The sequence below is a fragment of the Cuculus canorus genome, chromosome 2 (assembly GCF_017976375.1).
Source record: "Cuculus canorus isolate bCucCan1 chromosome 2, bCucCan1.pri, whole genome shotgun sequence".
NCBI classification, from domain to species: Eukaryota; Metazoa; Chordata; class Aves; order Cuculiformes; family Cuculidae; genus Cuculus; species Cuculus canorus.
In genome coordinates, this window is record NC_071402.1 from 92630885 (window position 1) to 92656159 (window position 25275).

At 41.8% G+C, this 25275-nt stretch overlaps 1 protein-coding gene across 6 annotated transcripts in view; it reads right to left on the bottom strand.

The window, feature by feature from the left end:
* The window catches only part of MAK (male germ cell associated kinase), a 34207-nt gene extending 19316 nt beyond the window's left edge, over positions 1 to 14891 (bottom strand). For 3 of the 6 annotated variants that reach the window (XR_008448537.1, XR_008448536.1, XM_054058906.1), the window contains exons 1-7: positions 12586 to 12774; positions 9451 to 9787; positions 7708 to 7762; positions 6650 to 6771; positions 5527 to 5606; positions 3259 to 3391; positions 2996 to 3167 (exon numbers count right to left, since the gene is read on the bottom strand). Coding sequence is in view for 4 of the 6 variants with exons in the window: in XM_054058906.1 (XP_053914881.1) it covers positions 2996 to 3167; positions 3259 to 3391; positions 5527 to 5606; positions 6650 to 6771; positions 7708 to 7762; positions 9451 to 9551 (663 nt within the window). In the remaining 2 variants the exon portion in view is untranslated. Of the gene's footprint in view, positions 1 to 2995; positions 3168 to 3258; positions 3392 to 5526; positions 5607 to 6649; positions 6772 to 7707; positions 7763 to 9450; positions 9788 to 12132; positions 12154 to 12585; positions 12776 to 14825 lie in introns of those variants that run through there. The other 3 variants (XM_054058907.1, XM_054058909.1, XM_054058908.1) reach the window with 3 other exon arrangements.
* Positions 14892 to 25275: the final 10384 nt, after the last annotated feature.

Here is a 25275-nt window from a genome sequence, read left to right on the forward strand (position 1 = left end):
TCTTTACTTTTATTAAAAAAAACAGAATTCTGATCTTGTCTTCTAATGTACTCAGTCCTTTCCAGCCTGCTACTTACCAACTTAGAAGCAAAATCTATTCCATCAGAAGGCCTATAATACAATCTATTTTTCATTTTGAATGCGAACCAGTAAAGCTTATCCTCTAAATAACCCTTTCAAATCAGGTGTGCACATATTATGCAGTTTGTTTATACAATTATGCTCATGAGAATGTTACGAGGGGCAGTGTCAGAAGCTTTACTGAGGGCAATGCATGATTAGTGTTTCTCTTCTGTCCATAAAGCCTGTTATGCTGCTACAGGAGTAAATTGCATTGATTTGATAGAAACTAGACTTAAGAAATCATGTTAGCTATTACTCATCTTTTATGTACACTAATAATCTACAGTTTTAGCTCTGTTAACACAGTCTATGCTAATCAAAGAACTCAGATATAATTATAAATCAAGTCTAGTTAGAGTAAGTCTCAAGACTTCAGCTGACTTCCTATTCCACCCCAGAGAACAACTGGTTCATTTAAATTAATGGAGGTAGACTCTCTTCTCCTCCATTCCATCTCCTTCCTTCACCAGAGCTGGTGACATTCTGTCTGGCAGAGGTAGTGATAAAGGAGTGATTTAGAACGACATAGCAAGGGCTGGGTGTTAAAACTGGTGATGTAGAGGGATAGAATGAAAATGGTACAAGTGCAAAAATGAAAAACACATTTCAATGTATGAAAAAATTAATTTTTAATTAAAGTGCCATTGCCAACCTTCAACTAATGAAAATGCTTTTAATTAATCTCTTCTTTTCACATCATCATCAGCTTTTCATTAAATTGGCATACTCCTAGTGCACCATCATGCCAGTACTAACTGTGATTTATTTATGAAATTTTATAAGCAACTTATTTATAAAACAAAGCAAAATAGTTGCCTATCACTATTTAAAAAACCCAAACTCACAGCAGTCATTAGAATGGTATTAGGGACTCAAAACAAAGGAAGGCAAATTGGAATGAAAATAGGTTTGGGGTGTAATTCCTGTAATTCATTATTGCAGGATAATGGAATAAATGAAAATTTATGTCTGAAAAAGAATACTGTTGAAAAACTAACTACAAACCCACACTATTAACATAACTGTTGGTGTTTTTCAGAATGCAGAACAATACTTCACTTGTAACAAATGCATCATTTGTTGTGATAATTCCTATCATAATATTTAAGTACTCTTCTTACATGGTGATTTCCCTGAAAAATGCCTTAGCATTGTCATAAAGAGTCAAAATTCCCAAGTCTGCCCAGCAGGTGACAGGGACACAAAGAAACTAATTACAACTCCCTGACGTAGGGGGCTGATTTACAGTGTTTCTAACCCTTATGGTCTTTAGAAGGGGCTACAATTCCCTCTGAAATACTCAGCTGGTAATGCTCCCTGCTTTCCCAAGCAATCAGCTTGCTAATCAGGGAATGACAGTTTAGAGTCATGATATCCTTCTGTTCGATTGCCTACCAGTTTAGAGAAAAGCCACAGCAGTCAGCTTAATGCTGCTCTGCTACTGCAAGCAGTGAAAATCTCAGCTCCCTCTGCGCTTCCTGAATTTGTTTATGCTATACATTGAAAAACCTGCCAGAAGCTGGTATGTTGCTCTCTTTCACACATATTCTTAAAATACATCAAAACGTTCTTCTTGCTATCCTAGATTTGTGAGCTGCCTAAGAAGCTTAATATCTGTGTTTGAAAACTCAAGTCTTAAAATATTGCTTGTATTACACATTATTTCTGATGCACGATAGTCATACCAAGCACTGTTTTACACACACCGCAGCAATTTTCAATTAGACATCTAGACTAAATTTGCTCTTCCACAACATATAATCTGTAACTCCTCACCTCTGACCTTCTCTACTCTGCTCTGTCATGAGTTTGCACCTGTTTCTCGGGACATTCTCTTGGATGTTTTCCCACATCTTAAAGCTCTACATATTTCCAGCTAAGCTCAATCTATTCATATTTTAAGTTTTCTGTTCCTCACTTCTCTATTGATAACAGATACTGGAAAAGAATTATGCTTTATTTTATATCAGTAAATGCTAATAAAATTAAAGCTTTTATCTCCCACCTTAGGTTTCCCAGATCTAGAGACTCTATGCTCAGTCAGTTATTTCAAAAAGTTCTGGTTTTGAGACATGAAGTACTGATATACCTCTGCCATCTCTTATTCTTCAAAAAATATTTATATTACATGGTCTTTTTTCAGTTTATTCAAAATTATGAAGGTAAACTTATTCTTTTCTTGCATGCTCATGTATTCGCTGCTGAACACAACTTTTTAACTGAAATAAATAAAATTGCATACATTTTTATATGCCCTACACAAATCTTCCTTGTAATTTCAAATACTATTTGGCCCTTCCAGAAAATAATCGAAAGTAACTGTTTCCTCTCTAAAATACTGCACGTTTTTCTTGCATTACCTTTTATCACTAATAATATTTTATGACATGCATTTGAGATCAACTATTTCCTTTATGCTTCAAAAATAAGAAAAGCATAATTCATCTTACTTACCATACCTTCTACAAGATCCAAATTCTGGGTACCAGCCTCGAATAATTACACTTTCAGGAAAGGAAAGCAAATTGGCTTTGGAAAAATGAAATCCTGAAAGACTACCGATTTTCTTTGCAATATGAATAGCTTTGAATAACTGAAGTAAACAATTTTGTCTGGCTTTCATCAGAGGACAGCAAGGCTACTAATAACAGTATGATATAAAATGGATGCTAATATACAGCAAATGACTAGTATTACATGCCTTTATGGGAGCTTAAAAGAAATACAGTTGAGAAAACTTTAAGTGTGCAGGAAACTTACTAAAGCAGGAATTTATATGTATATTCTGAAAGGGAGATAAAATTCAATGTTTTATTATTTTTTTTCTTTTTTTTTTAAATACTATGGTGCCATTTTTTTCTAGAAGTCTTACCTTCTTTGGAGTCCCTAATACTTGGCAAATTTTGAAGATTTCATCTACTTCACTTGTGCCTGGGAAAAGAGGCCTTAGCGTGTATAACTCAGCCATTATGCTGCCAACTGCCCACATATCAATAGGTGAACTATAAATAGATGATCTTAGCAAAACTTCAGGAGCTCGGTACCTATAAGGATGAAAAGAAATAATAGATAAATTTAAATGGTAAGCAAAAAGTAATTGGATAAGATAACGTATTAATTTCTTAACATACTTACCACCTGGTAGAAACATAATCCGTGTAAGGTGGCTGAGATCTTAGTTCTCTAGCCAAACCAAAATCTGCTATTTTCACAAGTTCTGGTCCAATACAGAGAAGGTTTTCAGGCTTCATATCTCTATGAAAAAATCCTGTAGAATATCAAGAAGAAAAGAATGGGGAATTATTGTGTCATCGCTTCTTAAACAGCAACCTCTAATACAGTAATCCAAACTTTACTTTGGGATGTTTTGGAAGACTATAGAATCATAGAATAGTTTGGGTTGGAAGGGACCTTAAAGATCATCCAGTTCCGGCCCCCTACCATGGGCAGGGACACCTCCCACTAGGTCAGACTGCCCAAAGCCCCATCCATCCTGGCCTTGAACACCTCCAGGGATGGGGCATCCACAACTTCCCTGCGCAATCAGTGCCACTGCCTCACCACTCTCATGGTGAAGAAATGCCTCCTTATGTTGAGCCTAAATCTGCCCCTGTCCAGTTCATACCCATTGCCCCTGGTCCTATCACTACAAGCCTTTGTAAACAATCCCACCCCAGACTTTGTAAACAGTAGCTCCTTCAGGTACTGGAAGGTCACTATAAGGTCTCTTTGACCTTCTCTACTCTAGGCTGAACCACCCCAACTCTATACAGGGTTTTTTTGTTTTTTTTTTTTTTTTTTAAAATTAAATTCAAAGTAAATGAATGGTAAAACACCCCCAATAAGCACACACATTTTCCCTCTCATGATTATTACACCAATTGTTCTTAAATTAAAAAATGAAAACTGTCACTAACACACAAAAGAAAGTGAGCTGACTATTGCAGCAGTATCAAATAAACCAATTTCAGAATGAAACCTTCTGCGAAAACTCCAACTGTTTTGTTTGTCAGTTTTGGATATTAGAAAATTGAGCATCTGACACTTGATTTATAAAATTCCGTGAACAATTTTTAAGAGGTTTATTTATCATTGTGACAAAATTTGAAGACTCAGACATATAAAGGATGCCAAAATTCAGCTCAGGAATGCTAATATTAGTAATACAGAAACAAAGTTTCTTGAATGCTTACTGTTGGCTTGAGCACCTGTATACCTGGACAGTGGTTAAGTTGCTAAGTAAATCAATTCTGCTGTTTAACTGGCCTACACCGTTCGTTACCATATAAATCAATTTGATTGAAATTTACTTGCTACAATAAAGCAATTTCTGCATGCAGAAACCAACAACCACTCTAAGAAACTGGATGAAATTATTAGTTGAATGTAAATGTTCAAATTTATCATACCTTTCATTCCCAAATACTCCTAGTCAAAACAAAATATTAATACTGTAACTTAGAAATGGCAAGTTTTCTTAAATCCTAGTTTTCTGATTTATTTCGTGTAAAAATGAGGGAGGAAAAGCGGATGCTAATCAACAGAGAACAGTATATGTTCTTGAGCAGAAAAGGCATAGAAAGGCTGTTTCTAGGTATTTGATAATACTGAATAGAATAAATTATTTGAATTCACCAAGAGCCCTTGCCAGGGTACATGAAAGCCAGAGATCACTGGGAACATTGTTTACTTAATTTTCAGCTAACATTTCTTGCCTTTGGAAAGTTTTAGGAACATCAATGTGAATTCAAGGGCAAGTACAAAATCAGAGTGGAGCATGACAGTAAATTACGACAGTTTGCAGACAGATATTAAACATGAGAATTAAAAGGTTTGTAAATGCTGTGAAACTTTTTGTTGTTGTGAACGCACAACACCTCTTATTTAGATTGTGCTTGTAATTGCTAGAAAAGTCTCATCTCTAAGTATTTAAATCAAGGTTGTATTTGATAAGGAGATTGAATTTCTTAGTGAACAAGTTATTTCAGTTGGTTTTGGTTTTTTTTAAACATGAAGGGTATCATATGAGTTATAGCATCTCAAGACAGCAGAAACTGCCATCTGTGAAGTATCAATATTCCTTAAATAGAACTTTTTGAGGAAATAGAAATGCACAGTACAGCACATCATGCAGGTTTCTTTAGCTTGTTTCTTTGTCTGGTAATGATGGTGGAAAAGTAGTATTGAACAGGATATGAAAATTATCCAATGCTTTCAGAAAGAGGAATACAGATTACAGAACAACAAGTTGTAACTTCAGATACGGCTTAAAAGTGCACCATATTTGAAGCAGATAAGTTTTATTAGTGATAAAAGCTTTTGCTACATATATTTATTCATGTTATTATGGTGCATTATCTTATTTTCTAATAGTGCTACACAGTTAAGCTCTAGTTTACCTACCGTGTTTATGGATAAAAGCTAGCCCTTGTAATATCTGATACATCATGTTTCTGATGACTGACTCAGGGAACAACTTGTTTCTGTGAAGAAAGATTAACAACTTCGCGTAATTAAAAAAAAATGTTTTTTCAGAACATACATATTTTTTTGTTTTGCATAAAACATCATGAATAGATGAAGACAGACCCATCAAGCCTTGTGCACAAAGTAAGAGATACATGATTGGCCCTCATCTCAAAACTCTCTTGCTGTCAGGCCTTAATTTCATTCACTAAGTGCTGCAGAGGGACTTCTCTGCAGAGAGGTTCATGATCTTATCTCTCTGCAGAAGCTGGTTGGCTAGTAGAGTGCTTGTCCATATGTACATGGGATGCACAGTAATGTAACGAGGAAGAGACTGCAGAGCATAGTATTGTGGTAGCTGTGCTATCCAGTGGCACCCCTAACAGAACCCTAATTGAGAAAAATGCTTCTCATCTGTAGGGTAACATTGTGCTAATATTGCTAGCAGCTATCTTAAGATGCAAACCTAAGAGTTTTGCACATTAGGAGATAAATGTGCATGCCAATGTCTGAAGGAAGCATGCATTAAAAGCAAAAGAATTCAGCAAAGAAGAATGTTAGTAAAAAGGCAGGTCCTATTCCAAAGTCCACCGTGCAAACCTTGCTATGTATTGTTTGTCCAAGACTGCAGCATCACACAGTCCATACAGGTATTTCTTACGAGCATGCACGTATATGCTGATGACCATCTCCACCTTAAGCCATGTTCACGAGCAAAAGCAGAATGTACAGTGTTTCTCCAATCCTTCATATATTAAAGTCAAAACTAACAAAAAAAATTATTTGGATTTTCTCTTATGGCTTTACACACCAGACATGCAAACTATCATGTTAACAACCGAACAATCCGTTATTTCCAAAAGTATTACAATACGCAATATCGTAATGTGGAGCAATGCAGAATTCTACCCTCAGATAAGCAGGTGCAGCAAATCCTGTTCACGCCAGCAGGGCTGCAAGGAGAGCCAAAACCAGAAAGTTCAATGTGTTCTTTAAGATCGCATAAGAATCATTAAATAAAGCATGATGGCACACTATTTGTTCTGCGAAAAAGACATACCTGTCCTTCATTAACTGATAGAGATTTTCCTTCATGTATTCAAATACAAAGTAAAGGTGGTCATTCTCTCTTATGACTTCTTTCAATTTTATTACATTGGCATGATTTAGCTTCTTCAGAGACTGTAACAGAGTAAAATACAGCTTCAGATAACTTGACAGTGACTTTAATTCCTTACCAGAGCTAAATTCTTAACATGTAAAAGTTTCTAGCACAGAATTTACAAAACACATCCATCTTACCATCTCTATTTATCTTGTAATCTGTTTTGAAGAATAACAAAATATCATATTAAATTAGAGTCAAAGTAAAAGCAGCAAAGATATTAATAGCTGTTAAAAACTTCTATTTCTAGAGGTTACATCACAGCTAGGTGAAGATTAACACGAAAACCTAATTCCCTATCATGAAAGACAGTTCTAAAGCAGTAAACAGCTCTTGCTCACAGAACTGATTAAGAAACTCCAGCAATCTTTTGTTATGAAATTTTCATGAACAAGGATACACTCTTACAAGTGTTCTTTTTGGAGATACTAATTAAGTGCAATCTCCAGTAAGTTAAACCTAAATTATGGATATCCTTTCTTAAGAGAATTTTGCACATACAGAAAATAATGCATCCAAACATGGGATGACTTGCAATTTAAGCCCAGGTTTTCAAGTGTTATTCTATCATTTGGCTGGCCCAAACTCCCAGTGCTTTCTACAAACACCCCAAACACAAGATATGACTGGATATCCACCCAGAAATCTTGTCAGTAAAATGAAGAAGGACGCTGGTAAAACACAGAAACACACATAAAATAAATTTCTTTATCTTCTCTCAAAGGTGTGAGGCTTGCCCATGAGGTATGGCCACTGCTTGAGAACAGTGGAATATTCCACAAAGCAGAAGCAACTTTAGGAGTTCCAATAGCCTGTGTTTTTTTGGAACCTGTCACCTCCATGTAAAGAGTTCAAAGAGTTTGGCCTTATGCTTGGACATTGCAGATGCAATTTTCCTGCATGCAAGCCTAACTAGACACTTATTTCTAAGTGTGGCATGTTTATCACTTTACCTTGACTTCTCTCAAATTCATACATTCATCCCATGAATAGAACTTTCTTTTCATTCTGAAATGAAAATCCAAGATAAAGTATTTTCAGTGAGCAGTACAGAGTGCTTTCAGAACAAGTCTCTAAACGTGTTATTTTCCAAATATAGCATTAGCTGTATTTGAAATAAATTTAAAATATTCTAAATACCCATCAGTAACATAAAACTAATCTCAACTCTTAAATTTGCTAGAAATTTAGGTGTTTGGTGACTAATGATGGCAAACATGATTTTAGAGGAGTAGTTAGCCAGAGAGCCATGATGATACAAGGTATTTCTAAAAACAACAGGGATGCAAAATCCTGTTTATCATTTGAATTATGCCCTTAATAACAAGGAAAGCAGCACTGCACATAGAACATGGATACTTGAAATCAGAGAAATCATCTCTTCATGACTAAATTGGACATTCTAGGAAAACAATAAAACTACATTTTTGGAACCTGAAAAGCATCTTAACTGTTTAACATTATAGTTAACCATCTGACTTAATCAGTCACTTTCCCAAACCTCTTCCAAGATATTAAACAGTGAACAAAATGGGTTCCTTTTTTTATTTTTTAGGCAATACTCACGTATATACAATGGTGTCTAAGCTATTTGTTATATAGAATAGTGTAATAAATGTATTTTTAAGTCTTGCATGGATACAAACATGAGTATTTGGTGCTGCTTCCATCCTGGGACAAGGTTGTAAAGGTCATGTTATTTGCTGTGTTTCTGTAAAATTCTAGCACTATGAGGGAGGTGATTTAAACCCAAGATTTTAATTTAAAATAAATGCATCTTCAACAAAAACTGCCCCCATCACACAAAAAAACTGAAATCATGAGAATTAAACACTTCCCACAAAATATTGTTCGTTTTGCCTAAAAATAATGAAAATAATAAAATCCAGTTGTTTTTTTTTTAAGTTCAGATTAATAAAATTAACAGCTAACAGCACTACCAGTATGTGGAGAATCCGGAAATTCTCAAAAATTCTTAAAACAAAAGTCAGTCAATTATATTACAATTATCCTTCTGCAGTAAATCCGTAAATGGAGAAAAAAAAAATCTCAGCAACATATAGTTTCTGGTATCTCACGCTTTATATCCTGCTTGCAATAGTGTAGGAACAAGGGAAACTTCCCTACTTCTCTAGTACAATTTTTTGTTGTTTTGTAATAATTTTTTAGGTAAGTATGACAACAGAGATGATAATGCACGACACAACTTTATTAGATCCAATTTATTCACCTGACCACACTGCTGCCTGGTACTTATCATTGTAGCAATATCTGAAACTTAATGCAGGGTTTGCAAGGTATTTCAAATATACCCATTAAGAAAGGTATTCTTACAATTCATATAAATAAAAAAACCTGCCTAATTAATCAACTGTACATTCAGCTTTGTTTTTCCTTGGGTTTTTAGCCTAGCATATTTAGAAAGAAGCACGTTCAAACTGAACAAAAGCAACATGCAATTTTATAAGCCAAGAGAAATCAGCAACTTATACAGACTGACATATCTCACTACTGATCTTTTGGCAGAAGTCTGATCCACAATCACCCTGTTAATCATCTTAATTAAAAAAAATTGTTGTGTTAATAAAAGGGAGCTTTTTCCTATTCTACACAGATGACAGACGACAGTACAGTTAAAAGTGAAAATCTTTACGTTCTTGCAAGTACCTTTACTACTGAAGGTAGACATTAAATACCTTTTAATAGCCACAAGTTCTCCTGATTCATTGCTCTTTCCCATCAACACGCTGCCGTAGGTGCCATCACCTAGTTGTTTCATTAGTGTGTAACGGTTCATTTTTTTTTTTTTTTTTAAGACTCGGATAGCCAAAAGTTTGTGAAATTCTAAATGTCTTCTATTTTATTAAACAATTCTATGCTTGTTGACTTCCTTAAAACTTCTTCCAGGCTGTTTTATGTCGGTGAATGTCTTCTCATAGCAGGATATTCAGTAGTCTACCCCAAATTATAGCTACTTTGAGATCCAGATACAAAGTCTGAGAGACACAGAACGTGGTCATTCTCACATAGGTCCTGGAAAAAAAAAAATATAGAGAGAGAGAGACATGTAATTTTATGGTATTTCAAGAAAAGGGACACAATATTATTTGTATCTAGCAATAACAAACCTCAGATTTGTATGTGTTCTCTAAATAGAACACTTCAATATAACTGGTTCCTTTAAATCCTTCAAACCACAGAGGGTGCCTAGCCTAGGATTAGGGTTAGAGGAAGCATGGACCGGAAAAATCAAGATTACAGTCACAATTCCGTAGAACCCAAGAAGTGTGTTTAGGGATGGTGTCCTCTGATGGAACTCCTTATTCCCAATTTACAGACAGCAGCAGGATTCTAATGGGTAAAGAATGCCAGGCTGAAGTTTGGTAAAAGAGAAGAACCTAAATTTTGCACAGGGTGCTATAGTAAACCTAGGGTCTGAACGCTGCGATTTGAACTGGCAGTGCAAGCAGGCTGGCTGTGTTTAAAGTTAGTGAGGAAGAGACATGAAGAAGCAAGATAAACCCTGCATTCTTCACCAAGGTAAACTGAGTTGTTATGAATGTACTTTGATATCTTAGTCTGACATTCACATAATTCTTAGTCTGTAGCCACAAGATTAGGCACAGTAACAGCTGAAGATTTAAGTTTATTCTTTGGTTTTACAAGGCCTGCACAGAGAAGTACAGAGCTCATCTGCATTGGTATGGGAGACTACATCCAAACTGCCATTTGGAAAAGAACCTGGCAAAATTCAACATTAAAATTGGCCTCTTATAAGTGTGAAGGCAGCATTCTTGAGTACAACTGCCAGCTGTGTAAAGGAAACGTCTGCCTGGACAATACACTGATGTACTTAAGCTGTTATTACTTGAAATGCTACTTCTTTGAAGAAGGTGTAACGTGCACCTTGTAGCTCACTTTTGCTTCTGTCACAAGGGAGAAATTTTGCATCAGCTGTCAAGATGTCAGCAACAAGTGACCAAGTGAACATCTCAATCTTCAGTCTTTGCACCAGACAATCACCAGTTTAGCAGTGAAAAATATAAAGCAGTTTTTTATCCATCCCCCAAAAGGCCTTTGCTACAGTAAAATAAGATCACTGATTAATAGCAAAGCTATAACAAAACTAAAAACCAGATCTAACAAAAAGTAACAGTCACAGACAATTCAAATTAATTCTAGGCTTTAAATTGGACATTCACATATTTAAGCCTCTTTTTTCCCCTCAGAATTCAGTTTTATATCTTATTCTCAAAGTTCCTGCATGCCCTCTAGCCTCTAATACTTCGAATAATGCCTTTCTTAAACAAGGCTATTTGTTGACTCCGGTAACAAGCAGATGATCAGGCGTGTAAACCAAACAAAGATACATATTAACTACTCATATCTTGTAAGTTTTCAACTGTTAGCTTTATATGTATGTATATATTAAAAAAAAAAAACAAAAACAAACAACAAAACCCAAAAACTTTCTGAAAGTATTCTAATGCACAATTTAAATCCGGGCATCCGCTCTAAACCACCAGCAACGATAAACTGTGTAGGCATTTTATGTATAGGTATATAGAGAGATATAACATGAAGTGAAGTTCAGTGTAACAAGATTTGGGTCCCTGCATTTCTCCGTTTCAACAAATATCATATACATCGTTTAAGACATGGGTTTTTTTTAAGTAGCATTCAGCAATATCTTCCAAAGGTGGCCCTAGCCTGAACTCTTGGAGTTACATACATAAAAAAATTGTGAGAACTTGCATGCATTTCATACCTGCCCTTTTGCTTTCTTAATGAAGTGAATCAAAATACCAAGATAAACCCCTCTGTACAGGCAATAAACAGACCCAGATCTAGACACAAATCTCAAGTTTTGACTTTAAGCCCTCTAATTTTAGTGCCTAGGTCCTTTTAGCTTTCTAAGTAACTTTTTGAATATAAATTAATTACACTTCTACAATTATCCCTTTTGTCCAGTTCTATTATTTTGGCACATCCACTTGAAACTGCATCACAAAGCATTTCTTCCCTCCAGAAATCCAACGTAATGTAATACATCACAGACATAATTGTGCATTTTGCCTGTTCTGTAAAACATTTTATTGCCTTATTCCTCTTCTGCTGTACATTGTCTTTCTTAGGGTATGAAAACACTTCAGGAAAGTACCGAAATGTCAGCACATTCCTTTCTCTACGGTCTTTATTTTTTTCAAATTTGCAGTTCTGTTTCCTCTTGTGTACCAACCTGAGGAAAAGCAAGGGCTCAATCTAGCTTTTCTGGTTAATGCAAGCCTCTGAAGTGGCTCTTTCCATCATGAAGCTTATGTGATATTATTTCCTCGGTTATATGAAGCTTTAAAACATAAAATTGTCATAACAGTTACCAAACTGAAAGGAGAAATCTTACTGTAAACAACAGCTTGCTTTATACGCTTAATGACATACTGCCCATAATCTCTTCACACAGAATTAAAGGATTTAAGCAGGGGACAAATAGAGGACAAAATACAGTATCTTGAAAGAACCTAGTCATTTGCATAAACTTAGAGAATCCAAACAAATATTTCATAATTTAAGCAACATTTCACTTTTACTGTATTACTGGTGTTTTATTTTAAGCACTAGAAAAAAACTTAAATTATTTTAAACATCTGAATTACATTTCAAAATGTAATGAATAATAGCAAATCATCTATCATACAAGCATTACACATTACCAAAAGTTTGAAATTTGCATGCTAAACAAGCTACTCGCAAATTAAAATACCAACTAGATTGGATGACCCAATAAAGACCTCTCACACAGATAAAGCAAAACAGAAACTAATTTCACCAACCTGTTTCCAGTAACTGCTGAAATCCCCCAAACTGTTCACAGACCATAGCACTACTCTCAGTGATCAAAACCGACAGCATTATGCTGATACATATTTTCAAAGTTAAAAAACAACCACAAACCAACAGACAAATTGTTGGAACCTCCTTTGTCCTGACTGTATATTACTAAAGCTGACGGTAATCACATCCCATGACAGGTGGATCCAGTTCTGGAGATTAACTACTAATCCATTACTCTAATCAAAGACCAGCAGTTATTTAAAAGCATGACTGCTTGCCTACAACCAGAAGTTAATAACATTAATAAGAAATATTTTGTACTTTTGAATATACTGTCTCAAATTAGTTTGGGTTTTTTTTAAAAAAAAAAAACTCTTCAAGGGTCTAATAAGATTTTCACTTATTTGTATCTGGCACTCAGGACAAGGCGCATAAAAAAGCAGAAACTCCAGTTGGCTGGAAATAGTTTCTGTCATTTTATTCCAAACCAGCTTTGCCTTGAAACCAAAATGATCCACACAACCTTTTTCAGGATGTTTCAGCAGTGACCTGTCTGGGTGCCGCTGCCTGATGACAGCCACCTTAGGTTTTCCCACTTCTGTGAAACCTCTTCCTAAAAATGCAATGAGCAGCAGAGTGAGTTTCAGGACAACAAAGGTTTCAATGAGAACTGCTGCTGGACTTTCAAATCTCTAGCCTTGGACCATGTCCCAAGGGAAGTCAGACTACATACCATCATCTCCACACCACTGTAAGTTTCAATACATGCCTGTTCCCATCCCAATTTTAGTTTCACGTGGTAACATTCAGTTATCATAGAACTATAGAATGGTTCAGGTTGGAAGAGCCCTTAAAGATTCCATTTTCAGTTCCAACCCCCCTGCGATGGGCAGGGACACGTCCCACTAGATCAGGTTGCTCAAGGCCCCTTCCAACCTGGTCTTAAACAGTTCCCGAGATGGGGCATCCACAACTTCCTGGGCAATCTGTTCCAGCGTCTCACAGTAAACAATTTCTTCCCAACATCTAATCTAAATCTTCCCTCTTTCAGCTTAAAACCGTTACTCCTTCTCCTATCCCTGCACCCCCTGATAAAGTGCCAAGTTGTCTCCCAGGTGTGCATGGTTACACTCCTTAATATATGTTTATGGTGGCAAGAGCAGCACAAGTCTCCTATCCCTTATTCCATCTGTGAAACTCAGGACCACCTGTCCTGGAATTTTCACCTTGACTCCCATAATGATTCACCTCCTCGCATTAACCCTGACCATGCCAGGCTGCCAAGGCCCAGACCAGCCTCACTGGAGCCAAGGCAGGCAGGATCCCCATATCCATATGCCTAGATCCAAACACAACTCTTGCTCCCAAACCTGGCACCGAAGAGTGGATTAGCTCCTTGTACACGCAAGGAAACACCACAAGAGACCCATCCCACAATCAAACCAGCCTAGGGGCTTGCAGAGACCATCCTGCTCAGAGACAGATGATGCTGGTTGATGAGAAGCTTGACATGAGCTGGCAACGTGCACTCAAAGCCCAGAAGGCCAACTGCATCCTGGACTGTATCAAAAGAAGCATGGGCAGCAGGGTGAGGGAGGTGATTCTGCCCCTCTGGTCCTCTCTTGAGACACCTCATCTGGAATACTGTATCCAGTTCTGGAATCCTCAATATAAGAAGGGTGTGGAGCTGTTGGAACGGGTCCAGAGGAGGCCACAAAGATGATCAGAGGGCTGGAGCACCTCCCGTACAAGGGCAGGCTCAGAGAGTTGGGCTTGTTCAGCCTGGAGAAGACTCTGAGGAGACCTTATATTGACCTTCCCGTAACTGAAAGGGGCTACAGGAAAACTCGGGGGAACCTGTTCATAAAGGCTTGGAGTGCCAGGACTAGGGGCAATGGGTATAAACTGCACAGGGGCAGATTTAGGCTAGACATGAGGAATTTCTTCATGATGAGGGTGGTGAGGCACTGGCAGAGGTTTCCCAGGGAAGCTGTGGCTGCCCCATCCCAAGGTGTTCAAGGCCAGGTTGGATGGGGCCTTGGGCAGCCTGATCTAGTGGGAGGTGTCCCTGCCCATGGCGGGGGGAGGGGGGGGTGGAACTGGATGATCTTTCCACCCAAACCATTCTACGACTCTAAGAGCCCCAGCAGCGACTCCCTCCCGAGGGAGCCCCGGGCGCCCCCTCCCAGCACGGCCCGGGCACGCGAGCACGGCCGCTCCCCCCCACCCCCCGACTCACTGCGGCCGCCGCCGCCCGAGCCCCCGCCCGCCGCGCCGCTCTGCCTGGTCGCCGGGACGACGACGCGGGGCCGGGAGGGGCTGGCGGTGGGACCGCCCCGCTCGCCCCGGGCTCGCGCGGCGCGGAGGGCGCGGCGGGAAGGCGTGTAGAGGTCTGCATGCCTGGCGCAAGGATGTGCGTGGCACAGAGGTGGGGGTGGGTGGGCACAGGGGTGTTTGTCTGCACGGGTGTGGATGCACGGCTGCAGCGGTGTTTGCGTGCAAAGGGGTGTTTGTGTGCACGGTTGTGCATGAATGGGTGTTTGCGTGCACTGGGGTGAGTGCATGGCTGCAGGAGTGCTAGTGTGCACAGGGCTGTTTGGGTGCACAGGTGTGCCTGCAGGGGTGTTTGGGTGCACAGTCGTGCATTCATGGGTGCAGGGATGTTTGCGTGCACAGAGGTGTTCTGTGCACAGGTGTGCATGCATGGTTCAGGGGTGTTTGCGTGCACTGGGGTGCATGCATTGATGTAGGGATGTTTGCATGGGTACAAGGGTGTTTGTGTGCACGGGGTGTACAACACGGAGAGACGCATTTGAGCACAGGAGTGTTTAGGTGCATAGGGGTGTGTGCATGGGCGCAAGAATGGGCATGACAGGAGTGTGTGTGGGCACAGGGGTGTTTAGGTGCACAGGTGTGGATGCACTGCTACAGCGGTGTTTGTGTGCACTGGGGGGTTTGTGCACAGTTGTGAATGCATGGGTGTTTGCATGCACTGGGGTGAATGCATGGCTGCAGGGATGTTTATGTGCACAGGGGTGTTTGCATGCAGAGGTGTGCCTGCACAGCTGCAGGGATATTTGCATGCACAGGGGTGTTTGTGTGTGCAGTTGTGCATGCATGGGTGCAGGGGTGTTTGCACAGGAGTGTTTGCACAGTTCTGCATGCATGGGCACAAGGATGTGCATGGCACAGAAGTGGGCATGTGTGGGCACAGGGGTGTTTGCGTGCACTGGGGACCATGCATGGGTGCAGGGATCTTTGCGTGCACAGGGATGTTTGTAAACAGTTGTGCATGCATGGGAGCAAGGATGTGCGTGACAGAGTGTGTGGGGGCACGGGAGTGTTTGGGTGCACAGGTGTGGATGCATGGCTGCAGGGATGTTTGCATGCACAGCAGTGTTTGCGTGCACTGGGTTGTTTGTGTGGACAGTTATGCATACAAGGATGTGCATGGCACAGAGGTGGGCCTGTGGGCACAGGTGTGTGTGGGTGCACAGGTGTGGATGCACAGCTGCAGGGATGTTTGCATGCAGAGGAGTGCATACATGGGTTCAGGGGTCTTTGGGTGCACAGGTGTGGATGCGTGGGTGTAGGGGTGTTTGTGTGTGCAGTTGTGCATGCATAAGCGCAAGGATGCATGTGGCACAGAGGTGGGCGTATGTGAGCCCAGGGGTGTTTAGAATCAGAATCACTAGGTTGGAAAAGACCTTTGGGATCATCAAGGCCAACCATACCTTGTCCATACTAAATCCATAGAGTTAGAGGGGCAGATTGAGGCTCCCGTGATCCAAGAGGAGGCGGTTAGAGACTTGCTTGCCCAGCTAGACGTCCACAAGTCTATGGGGCCGGATGGGATCCACCCAAGAGTATTGAAGGAACTGGCGGATGTCCTTTCCAAACCCCTATCCATCATCTTCCAGAGGTCCTGGCTGACTGGGGAAGTTCCACTAGACTGGAGGCTGGCTGATGTTGTGCCCATCTACAAGAAGGGTTGCAGAGAGGATCCGGGGAACTACAGGCCTGTCAGTCTCACCTCAGTGCCAGGGAAGGTCATGGAACAGGTAATCTTGAGTGCTATCATGAAGCACATGCAAGAGAACCGGGTGATCAGGCCCAGTCAACATGGGTTCATGAAAGGCAGGTCTTGCCAAACTAACCTGATCACCTTCTATGACAAAATCACTCAACTACTGGATGGGGGAAAGGCTGTGGATGTAGTCTTCTTGGACTTCAGTAAAGCCTTTGACACAGTTTCTCACAGCATTCTGCTGCAGAAACTGTCAGCCTCTGGCCTGGACAGGCGCACACTCTCCTGAGTTGAAAACTGGTTGGATGGCCGGGCCCAGAGAGTGGTGGTCAATGGAGTTAACTCCAGCTGGAGGCCAGTCACAAGTGGAGTTCCTCAGGGCTCAGTACTGGGTCCAGCTCTGTTCAATCTCTTTATCAACGACCTGGATGAAGGCATCGAGTGCACCCTTAGCAAGTTTGCAGATGACACTAAGCTGGGAGGAAGTGTCGACCTGCTGGAGGGTAGGGAGGCTCTGCAGAGGGATCTGAACAGGCTGGACCGCTGGGCTGAGACCAATGGGATGAGATTTAACAAGGCCAAATGCCGGGTCCTGCACTTGGAGCACAACAATCCTATGTAATGCTACAGACTAGGAGAAGTCTGTCTAGAAAGCTGCCTGGAGGAGAAGGACCTAGGGATGTTGGTTGACAGCCGACTGAACATGAGCCAGCAATGTGCCCAGGTGGCCAAGAAGGCCAATGGCATCTTGGCTTGTATCAGAAACGGTGTGACCAGCAGGTCCAGGGAGGTTATTCTCCCTCTGTACTCAGCACTGGTGAGACCGCACCTCGAGTACTGTGTTCAGTTCTGGGCCCCTCACCACAAGAAGGATGTTGAGGCTCTGGAGCGTGTCCAGAGAAGAGCAACAAAGCTGGTGAGGGGGCTGGAGAACAAGTCTTACGAGGAGCGGCTGAGAGAGCTGGGGTTGTTTAGCCTGGAGAAGAGGAGGCTGAGGGGAGACCTTATTACTCTCTACAACTACCTGAAAGGTAGTTCTTCTTCTCCCAAGTGACAGAGGACAGGACAAGAGGGAATGGCCTGAAGCTCCGTCAGGGGAGGTTCAGGTTGGATATCAGAAAAAAATTCTTCACAGTAAGAGTCATTGGGTACTGGAACAGGCTGCCCAGGGAGGTGGTCGAGTCGCCTTCCCTGGAGGTGTTTAAGGAACGGGTGGATGAAGTGCTTAGGGACATGGTTTAGGGAGTGTTAGGAATGGTTGGACTCGATGATCCAATGGGTCCTTTCTGACCTTGTGATTCTGTGATTCTGTGAAATCATATATCTAAGAACTTAATCTACCAGTCTCTTAAATACCTCCAGGGATGGGGACTCAAGCACCTCCCTGGGCAGCCTTTTCCAGTGACTGATAACCCTTTTGGTGAAGAAATGTTTTCTAATACTCAATTTGAACCTCCCCTGGTGCCACTTGACGTCATTCCCTCTCATGCTATCGCTTGTCACTTGGGAGAAGAGACCAACACCCACCTCACTACAATCTCCTTTGAGATAATTGTAGACAATGATAAGGTATCCCCTCAGCCCCCTCCTCTCCAGGCTAAACCACTCCAGCTCGCCCAGCCGCTCCTTGTAAGACTTGATCTCCAACCCCCTCACCAGCTTGGTTGCTCTTCTCTGGACACTCTCCAGAGACTTAACACCCTTCTTGTAGCGAGAGGCCCAAAACTGAACACAGTATTCGAGGTGTGGTCTCACCAGTGCTGAGTACAGAGGGAGAATAACCTCCCTGGACCTGCTGGTCACACCGTTTCTGATACAAGCCAAGATGCCGTTGGCCACGTTGGCCACCTGGGCACACTGCTGGCTCATGTTCAGTCAGCTGTCAACCAACACCCCCAGGTCCTTCTCCTCCAGGCAGCTTTCTAGCCACTCTTCCACTTGTCTGTAGCTCCCAAGTTGTGTCCCAGATGCACTTGGCTTTGTTAAACCTTATGCCATTGGACTCAGCCCGTTGATCCAGCCTGTTCAGATCCGTTTGTAGAGCCTCCCTACCCTCAAGAAAATCGACGCTTCCTCACAGTTTACGTTCAATCCCTTCATCCAGATCATTGATAAAGATATTGAACAGGACTGGACTCAGCACTGAGCCCTGGTGGACACCAACTGGATTTAACTCCATTTTTACCACAACTCTTTGGGCCTGGCTATCCTGCCAGTTTTTAACCTAGCAGAGGATGCGCCTGTCCAGGCCAGTGGTAGCCAGTTTCTCAAGCAGAATACTGTCAGAAATGATGTCAAAGGCTTTACTGAAGTCCAAGTACACTATAGCCACAGCCTTTCCTTCATCCATTAAATGGGTTACCTTGTCATAGAAGGAGATCAGGTTAGTTTGCATGCACAAGTGTGCATGCATGGGTTCACGGGTGTTTGTGTGTAGAGGGGTGGGTGTGCATGGGCACTGGGGTTTTTGCACATACAGGTTTGCATGCATGGGTGCATGCATGTTTGTGTGCGCGTAGGTGGGTGTTCATGGGCACAAGGGCATTAAAGTGCGTGTTCATGGGCACAAGGGCATTTAAGTGCACAGGGGTGCATGCATTGGTGCAGGGGTATGCATGGGCACAGGGGTGAGTGTACATGGGGACTGGGGTGTTTGAGTGTGCAAGGGAATTAATTCCAGCTGGAGGCCCATCACAAGTGGTGTCCCCCAGGGCTCAGTGCTGGGTCCAGTCCTGCTCAATGTCTTTTTCAATGAGCTGCATGAAGGCATTGAATGTACCCTTGGCAAGTTCACAGACGACACTAAGCTGGGACAGGGGACAGGACAAGGGGGAATAACCTCAAGCTGCACCAGGGGAAGTTCAGGCTGGACATCAGGAAAAAAAATTTTCATGGAAAGGGTCATCGAGCACTGGCAGAGGCTGCCCAGGGAGGTGGTTGAGTCCCCATCCCTGGAGATATTTAACAGACGGGTAGAAGAGGTGCTCAGGGACGTGGTTTAGTGACAGATAGGAATGGTTGGACTTGATGATCCAAGAGGTCTTTTCCAACCTAGTGATTCTATGATTCTATGAAGGGTGCATGCATGGATGCAGGGTCGTGGGCACAGGGTTGGGTATGCATGCCCACAGAGGTGTTTGCAGGTACAGGTGTGCATGTATGGGGTGCAGGGGTGTACGTGAGCACAGGTGTGTTTGTGTGCACAGTTGTTCATGCATGGGTGCAAGGATGTGCATGGCACAGAGGTGGGCCTGCATAGACACAGGGGTTCGCATGCACATGGGTGCACAGATGTGTGGGCAACAGGAGTGTTTGCGTGCACATAGGTGCATGCATGGGTGCAGGGGTGTGCATGTGCGTACAAGTGTGGGTACAGGGGGGTGTGTGTGCACACCTGTGGACATCTAGATGACACAAACACATCTCGGGGTGCAGGTGGTGTTCGAGAGGTTTTGCAGAGCAGAAGAATAGATTGCAGGCTATGAGTAAATACCAGCATGGGAAGTGGTGAGAAGCCAAAACTTTGAAAGAAAGTGAGTGCTGTAAAACGGGCTCTGGGAACCAGAGCTGTGTCACACGTTTCCTAAAGGTGGCACCATGTTACACGAGATTGTCTTAGAGAGTGCCTTTCATAGAATCATAGAATCACTAGGTTCGGAGGGACCCAATGGGTCATCGAGTCCAACCATTCCTAACACTCCCTAAACCATGCCCCTCAGCACCTTGTCCACCCATCCCTTAAACACCTCCAGGGGTGGTGACTCAACCACCCCCCTGGGCAGTCTGTTTCAGTGCCCAAGGACCCTTTCCATGAAAAAATTTTTCCTGATGTCCAGCCTGAACCTCTCCTGGTGCAGCTTGAGGCCATTCCCCCTTGTCCTGTCCCCTGTCACTTGGGAGAAGAGGCCAGCTCCCTCCTCTCCACAACCTCCTTTCAGGTAGTTGTAGAGAGCAATGAGGTCTCCCCTCAGCCTCCTCTTCTCCAGGCTAAACAACCACAGCTCTCCCAGCCGCTCCTCATAAGACTTGTTCTCCAGCCACCTCACCTTTACTATCATCGTGAATGGTAATGATAATTAAATGTCAAATAAAGCCATCAGCTAAGCCACTGTATACTTAGGATTTTTACAGAAGATTGTCTGTTGTATTCATGGCTGCAATGATGTCTGAAGGGTTTTTTTACTGTCACATTTTTCTTTTATTATTTATTGTAAGCTATTTATTGAAATGCACATTGCTAATATTGTTGTAGGGGGAAAACTTAGCTGTATGCATTCTAAAATATATATATTTCTGTTATAAAAAGAATAATGACGTTTTTTCTTGTTCCTTTGTAACCCACATTTCTCCACTGTGTACAGAAGGCATGGTTAATAAAAATTGCATATTTAGTGTCTGACGCAGGGAGTAATTTTGCCAGTGAGGTCTCATTTTAAGCTGAATTCTCAACATTAGTTTGAACTTCCTATTTTTTAATGATTTTGAGAGTGAGGGGCAAGAAAAGGAGGAGAGCTTTTCAACACAGTAAGTAATAGTGGCACCATGCAGGGAAAGGCAGAATATTGTTTTAGAAATTCAGATTCATATCTGCTTCATATCTGCTGGCCACTCAGTCTTGCTGAGCAAAAACGGGAAGATGTCTTAATTATATCTCCCCCCTCCTCCCACCCCATTCTTCATTATCTGGTGTGGTGACTTTGTGATGGTTTAAGCACTGTTGAGAGATTAATTGCTTCTTCCTCAAGTCAACTGTGTGGAGCTATGGGAATTGGTTTTCTGGAATCTGAAGGATTTGACCATTCGTACACAGTGTACTGAGATGAAAGTACAAGAAAACAACATTTTATTTTCTGAAACAGAATATGCCCATTTCCTTTATTGAAATAAAACATCAGAAGTGCCTTCTGGGTGAAATGAAGTTCAAAGGCAAGACTTGAAGGTGAGATGGTACTTTCACTCATATGGACAGAATTCAGGCAAAGATTCAACAGGAGGTGACCACACATAGCAAAACATTTAACCATGGGTTCACCTGAAAGGGTGTGTTTGAACACTAATACAGGTATATATTAGGTGCATGGAAGTTCTTCTCTACCATCAGTGACAATGGTGCGGCAGTTACCCTGTGATGTTCCTTCCCTGCGCTCATGCCCTTTCGTGTCTTCAGTTTAACATTGTCCCACAGCTGTCCTTCCTTCCCAGTGATGGGCTCCCACCTCATCCTGTGGTGCTGCCACCCATTTTCCACAGATATCCTTCCAGATGTCTTCTCCTAAAGGGCCATGAGGCTAATGTCAGGCTTCCTGGAATCTTGCTGTGTTTGTGTGCCTGATTGTGATGTGGCCTGTAGGACTGGTTTGTGAAACTAATCCCTTTTCCGAAGAGATGAGACTGTGGAAGAAAAGGAAGCTACAGCTGCTTTAGTGCTTTTATCTGGAAAGTCCCTAGAACAATGTTCTTGGTTGCTTCTGGGGTATTTCAAGTCTAGTTACGGTCACTCATAAGAGGTCTGGTACAAGCAAGGGGTCTGGTGTTTCAATAGTTTCAATACTGCTGGTCAACAGCTGGCTGAACATGAACATGAGTGAACGGTGTGCCCAAGTGGCCAAGAAGACCAACAGCATCCTGGCTTGTGTCAGAAATGATGTGACTATCAGGAATAGGGAAGTGATTACGTCCCTACACTTGATGCTGGTGAGGCTGCACCTTGAATACTGTGTTCAGTTTTTGGCCCCTTGGTACAGGAAAGACAATAGCGTGTCCAAGGGAGGGCAATGAAGCTGCTGAAGGTCTGGAGCACAAGTCTTATGAGGAGTAGCTGAGGGAACTGGGGCTGTTTAGACTGGAGAAGAGGAGGCTGAGGGGAGGTCTTGTTGCTCTCTACAACTACCCGAAGGAAGATTGTAGCAAGGTGGGTGCTCTTCTCCCAAGTGACAAGTGATAGATGAGAGCAAATCATCTCAAGTTGCACTAGAGGACGTTTAGATTGTATATTAGAAAAAAATTCTTTACTGAAAGAGCAGCGAAACATTGGAACCATTGGCTGCCCAGGGAAGTAGTGGAGTCTTCTTCCTTGGAGGTATTAAGAAAATGTGTAGATGTGGCACTTTGGGACATGGTTTAGTGGGCATGGTGGTGTTGGGCTGGTGGTTGGACTGGATGATCATAGAGGTCTTTTCTAACCTTAATGATTCTATGATTCTATTAGTTTTGCAGAGGTGCAGCACTTAAGTCTGAATTCTGTTACCGGGACCTTGTGTCTGTCAGTTGTTGGTACTTTCTGTAATGCTCTCTGACATTTCACAGGCATGAAGACTGAAAGGCTGTAGACAGAACTTGCCAGTGCTTCAGCCAAACTGCAATATGGTGTGGAATTGCAGGACAAGCACTGCGACCCAGTCACTTAACACTTCATTTTATCATAAAGACAAGAGAGAAGTGCTATGCTCGCTCTTCCTATGAAACAGGAAACTGAAGGAAAAGCAACAGGCTGGAACAAAGAGGCCCAGGAGCTGCAGTGATGTTTGTGGGCCTTGTGAAAGGACCTCCAAGAACATCCTCATGCACCTGCTTCCCTGCTCATTTTACACAACACCACGAGCAGACCCACTGCTAATTTTCTGTTGAAAGAACCCTCTTTGGCTGTGGTCCTTAAAGACCTTGATGTTTTGCTCAAATGCCAGCATAAGTACCCGAAACTGGCTTCTCCCAAATGCCATCACAAGTACCAGCAGGCATGGTGAAGCTAATAGGGGTTGTGTAAACTTCATTTGGTTTCTGATTGTTTGAATGAGTTTAATCCAAGTGAACAATGTTTCTGTGTGATACTTATTCACGCCTGTATCATCCTACTAATCCTCTTATTGCATATGGATTCTTGCAAGCCCATGGAGGAGGCGTGTTGAAATGCATTTTCTGTTTTGCACAATCCCAACTGTAGTGCCACTTAAACAGTTACGGATTAACCCTTCGTATTTACTTTACACAGCTAGAACACCTAAGGCAGCTATCCAGAAACAGGACACCACCGTATACCAGTTTTATTACTTCTTAGGCAGTGGGGCTTTAACATGCCTGGACTAATTTTTCACCCTGTGTGCTCAGAGGAACTACTCCAATTTTAAAAGTCCCAGTTATTCCCTTTTTTTTTTAATCTGCATGTGACTTCTATTGGTAAGGGTACGGAAGACGTGAATTTTCCGAAATGTGTAGTCCATCTCTTCAGAAGGCCTTCTGCATCTCTAGAAATGCATCGGGCATCCTGCTAAATGATCTCTCTCAGAATGCACTATCCACTTCTGTGAAAATGAGAGTGGCTTGGTTGTATTATATAGCTTCCCCAAAAAAGACACAAAGAAACCCCTTAGAAATCTGGAAAAAAAAATCCCAGAAAGGCCTCAGGAAAAAAGAAAACAACAAACAGGCTTAGAAATCATACTCTGCTCCGTGACATCATCAGTGTCTATAGAGTAGCTCTGGTTTCCAGCTACAGAGCTTGGAGAAAAGCTTGCCTCTGCTTTTAAAGATAGTAGTCTGTACCTCAAACAAGGATATTAACTACTTTAGGATCAGTAGATGAAAAACAGTCAAGTTTCCTCATGCCTTGTATGTTGCATGTAGTGTATTTGAAAAGCCAAGAGGTAACCTGCTTTCAGAAGAGGAGCAAGCACTAAACAATGTCTCTGGACAGAACTGGGTGGGCAGACATGGCTACAGCACGGACTGGCGTGGCAGGCTTTGACCACAAATGATGACCATGTATAGGTGCACCCATCATATGCATGACATATGAATGCATGTGGCAGGTACGCAGTTGAAAAATGTTGTCAAGCAACCTCTTACGTCTGGGAAGCATCCATTCAATACTTCACCTTTTAAACTTTGCCATTAAAAGGCTGCTATTTGGTACAAAGCAGGGGGACAGATGGTACTTTACCTCAGTAGAGCCCTTGTAGTCCATATGAAGCCAGAGCCACAGGTGGCTGAGGTTTGAAAGCGCCTTTTCCCCCATCCTCTGTGGCTTTGCCATAACAATTGGAATTTGTTAGATGAAGATGCCTGCCATAGTACAGGACGCAGGCTGGTGAAGGGCTGCTCTCACGTGCTTGAGAGAGGACCACAAACCGTGCTTGAAAGGGATAATTAATGGAAAAGAAGCTGCTTGCTCAGGGACCAAAGGGAGCGCATCTTTCTTCAGGATGCTGCTTTGCTTGAGAAACACGCTTTTAAAGTCAATCCTGCAGCTATATAAACCAGAAAAGAAGCTTTTCATTTCAGCCTTTTTGTTACAGAAGCGTGTATTGCCTTTACATTTATATATTTTGGAAAGAAAACTACATACAGCATTAGACTTTATCCATTTGATCTTTTATTGAAAAAAGGTAACGTACAGATATCTTGTCCCAGATACTTGTGTATGAAAGGAAGCAAAGTAAAGAAAGACTGCAATACCCTCTAGAACGGTTTTATTTGTTCTAGTGCTACTGATGATAGGGTGAGGTAATTGCTACCATAGATTTTTACCATGCTTAAACAGCTGTGATGTTTATTAGAAACAAGTCCACACCCAAAAAGTAGCATCTTAACACAACTGGCTGCATTTTCTTAATTGATGTACAAAGTTCTGCTTAGAAGGCTTGTGTTTAAGAGCATAATGTAATGA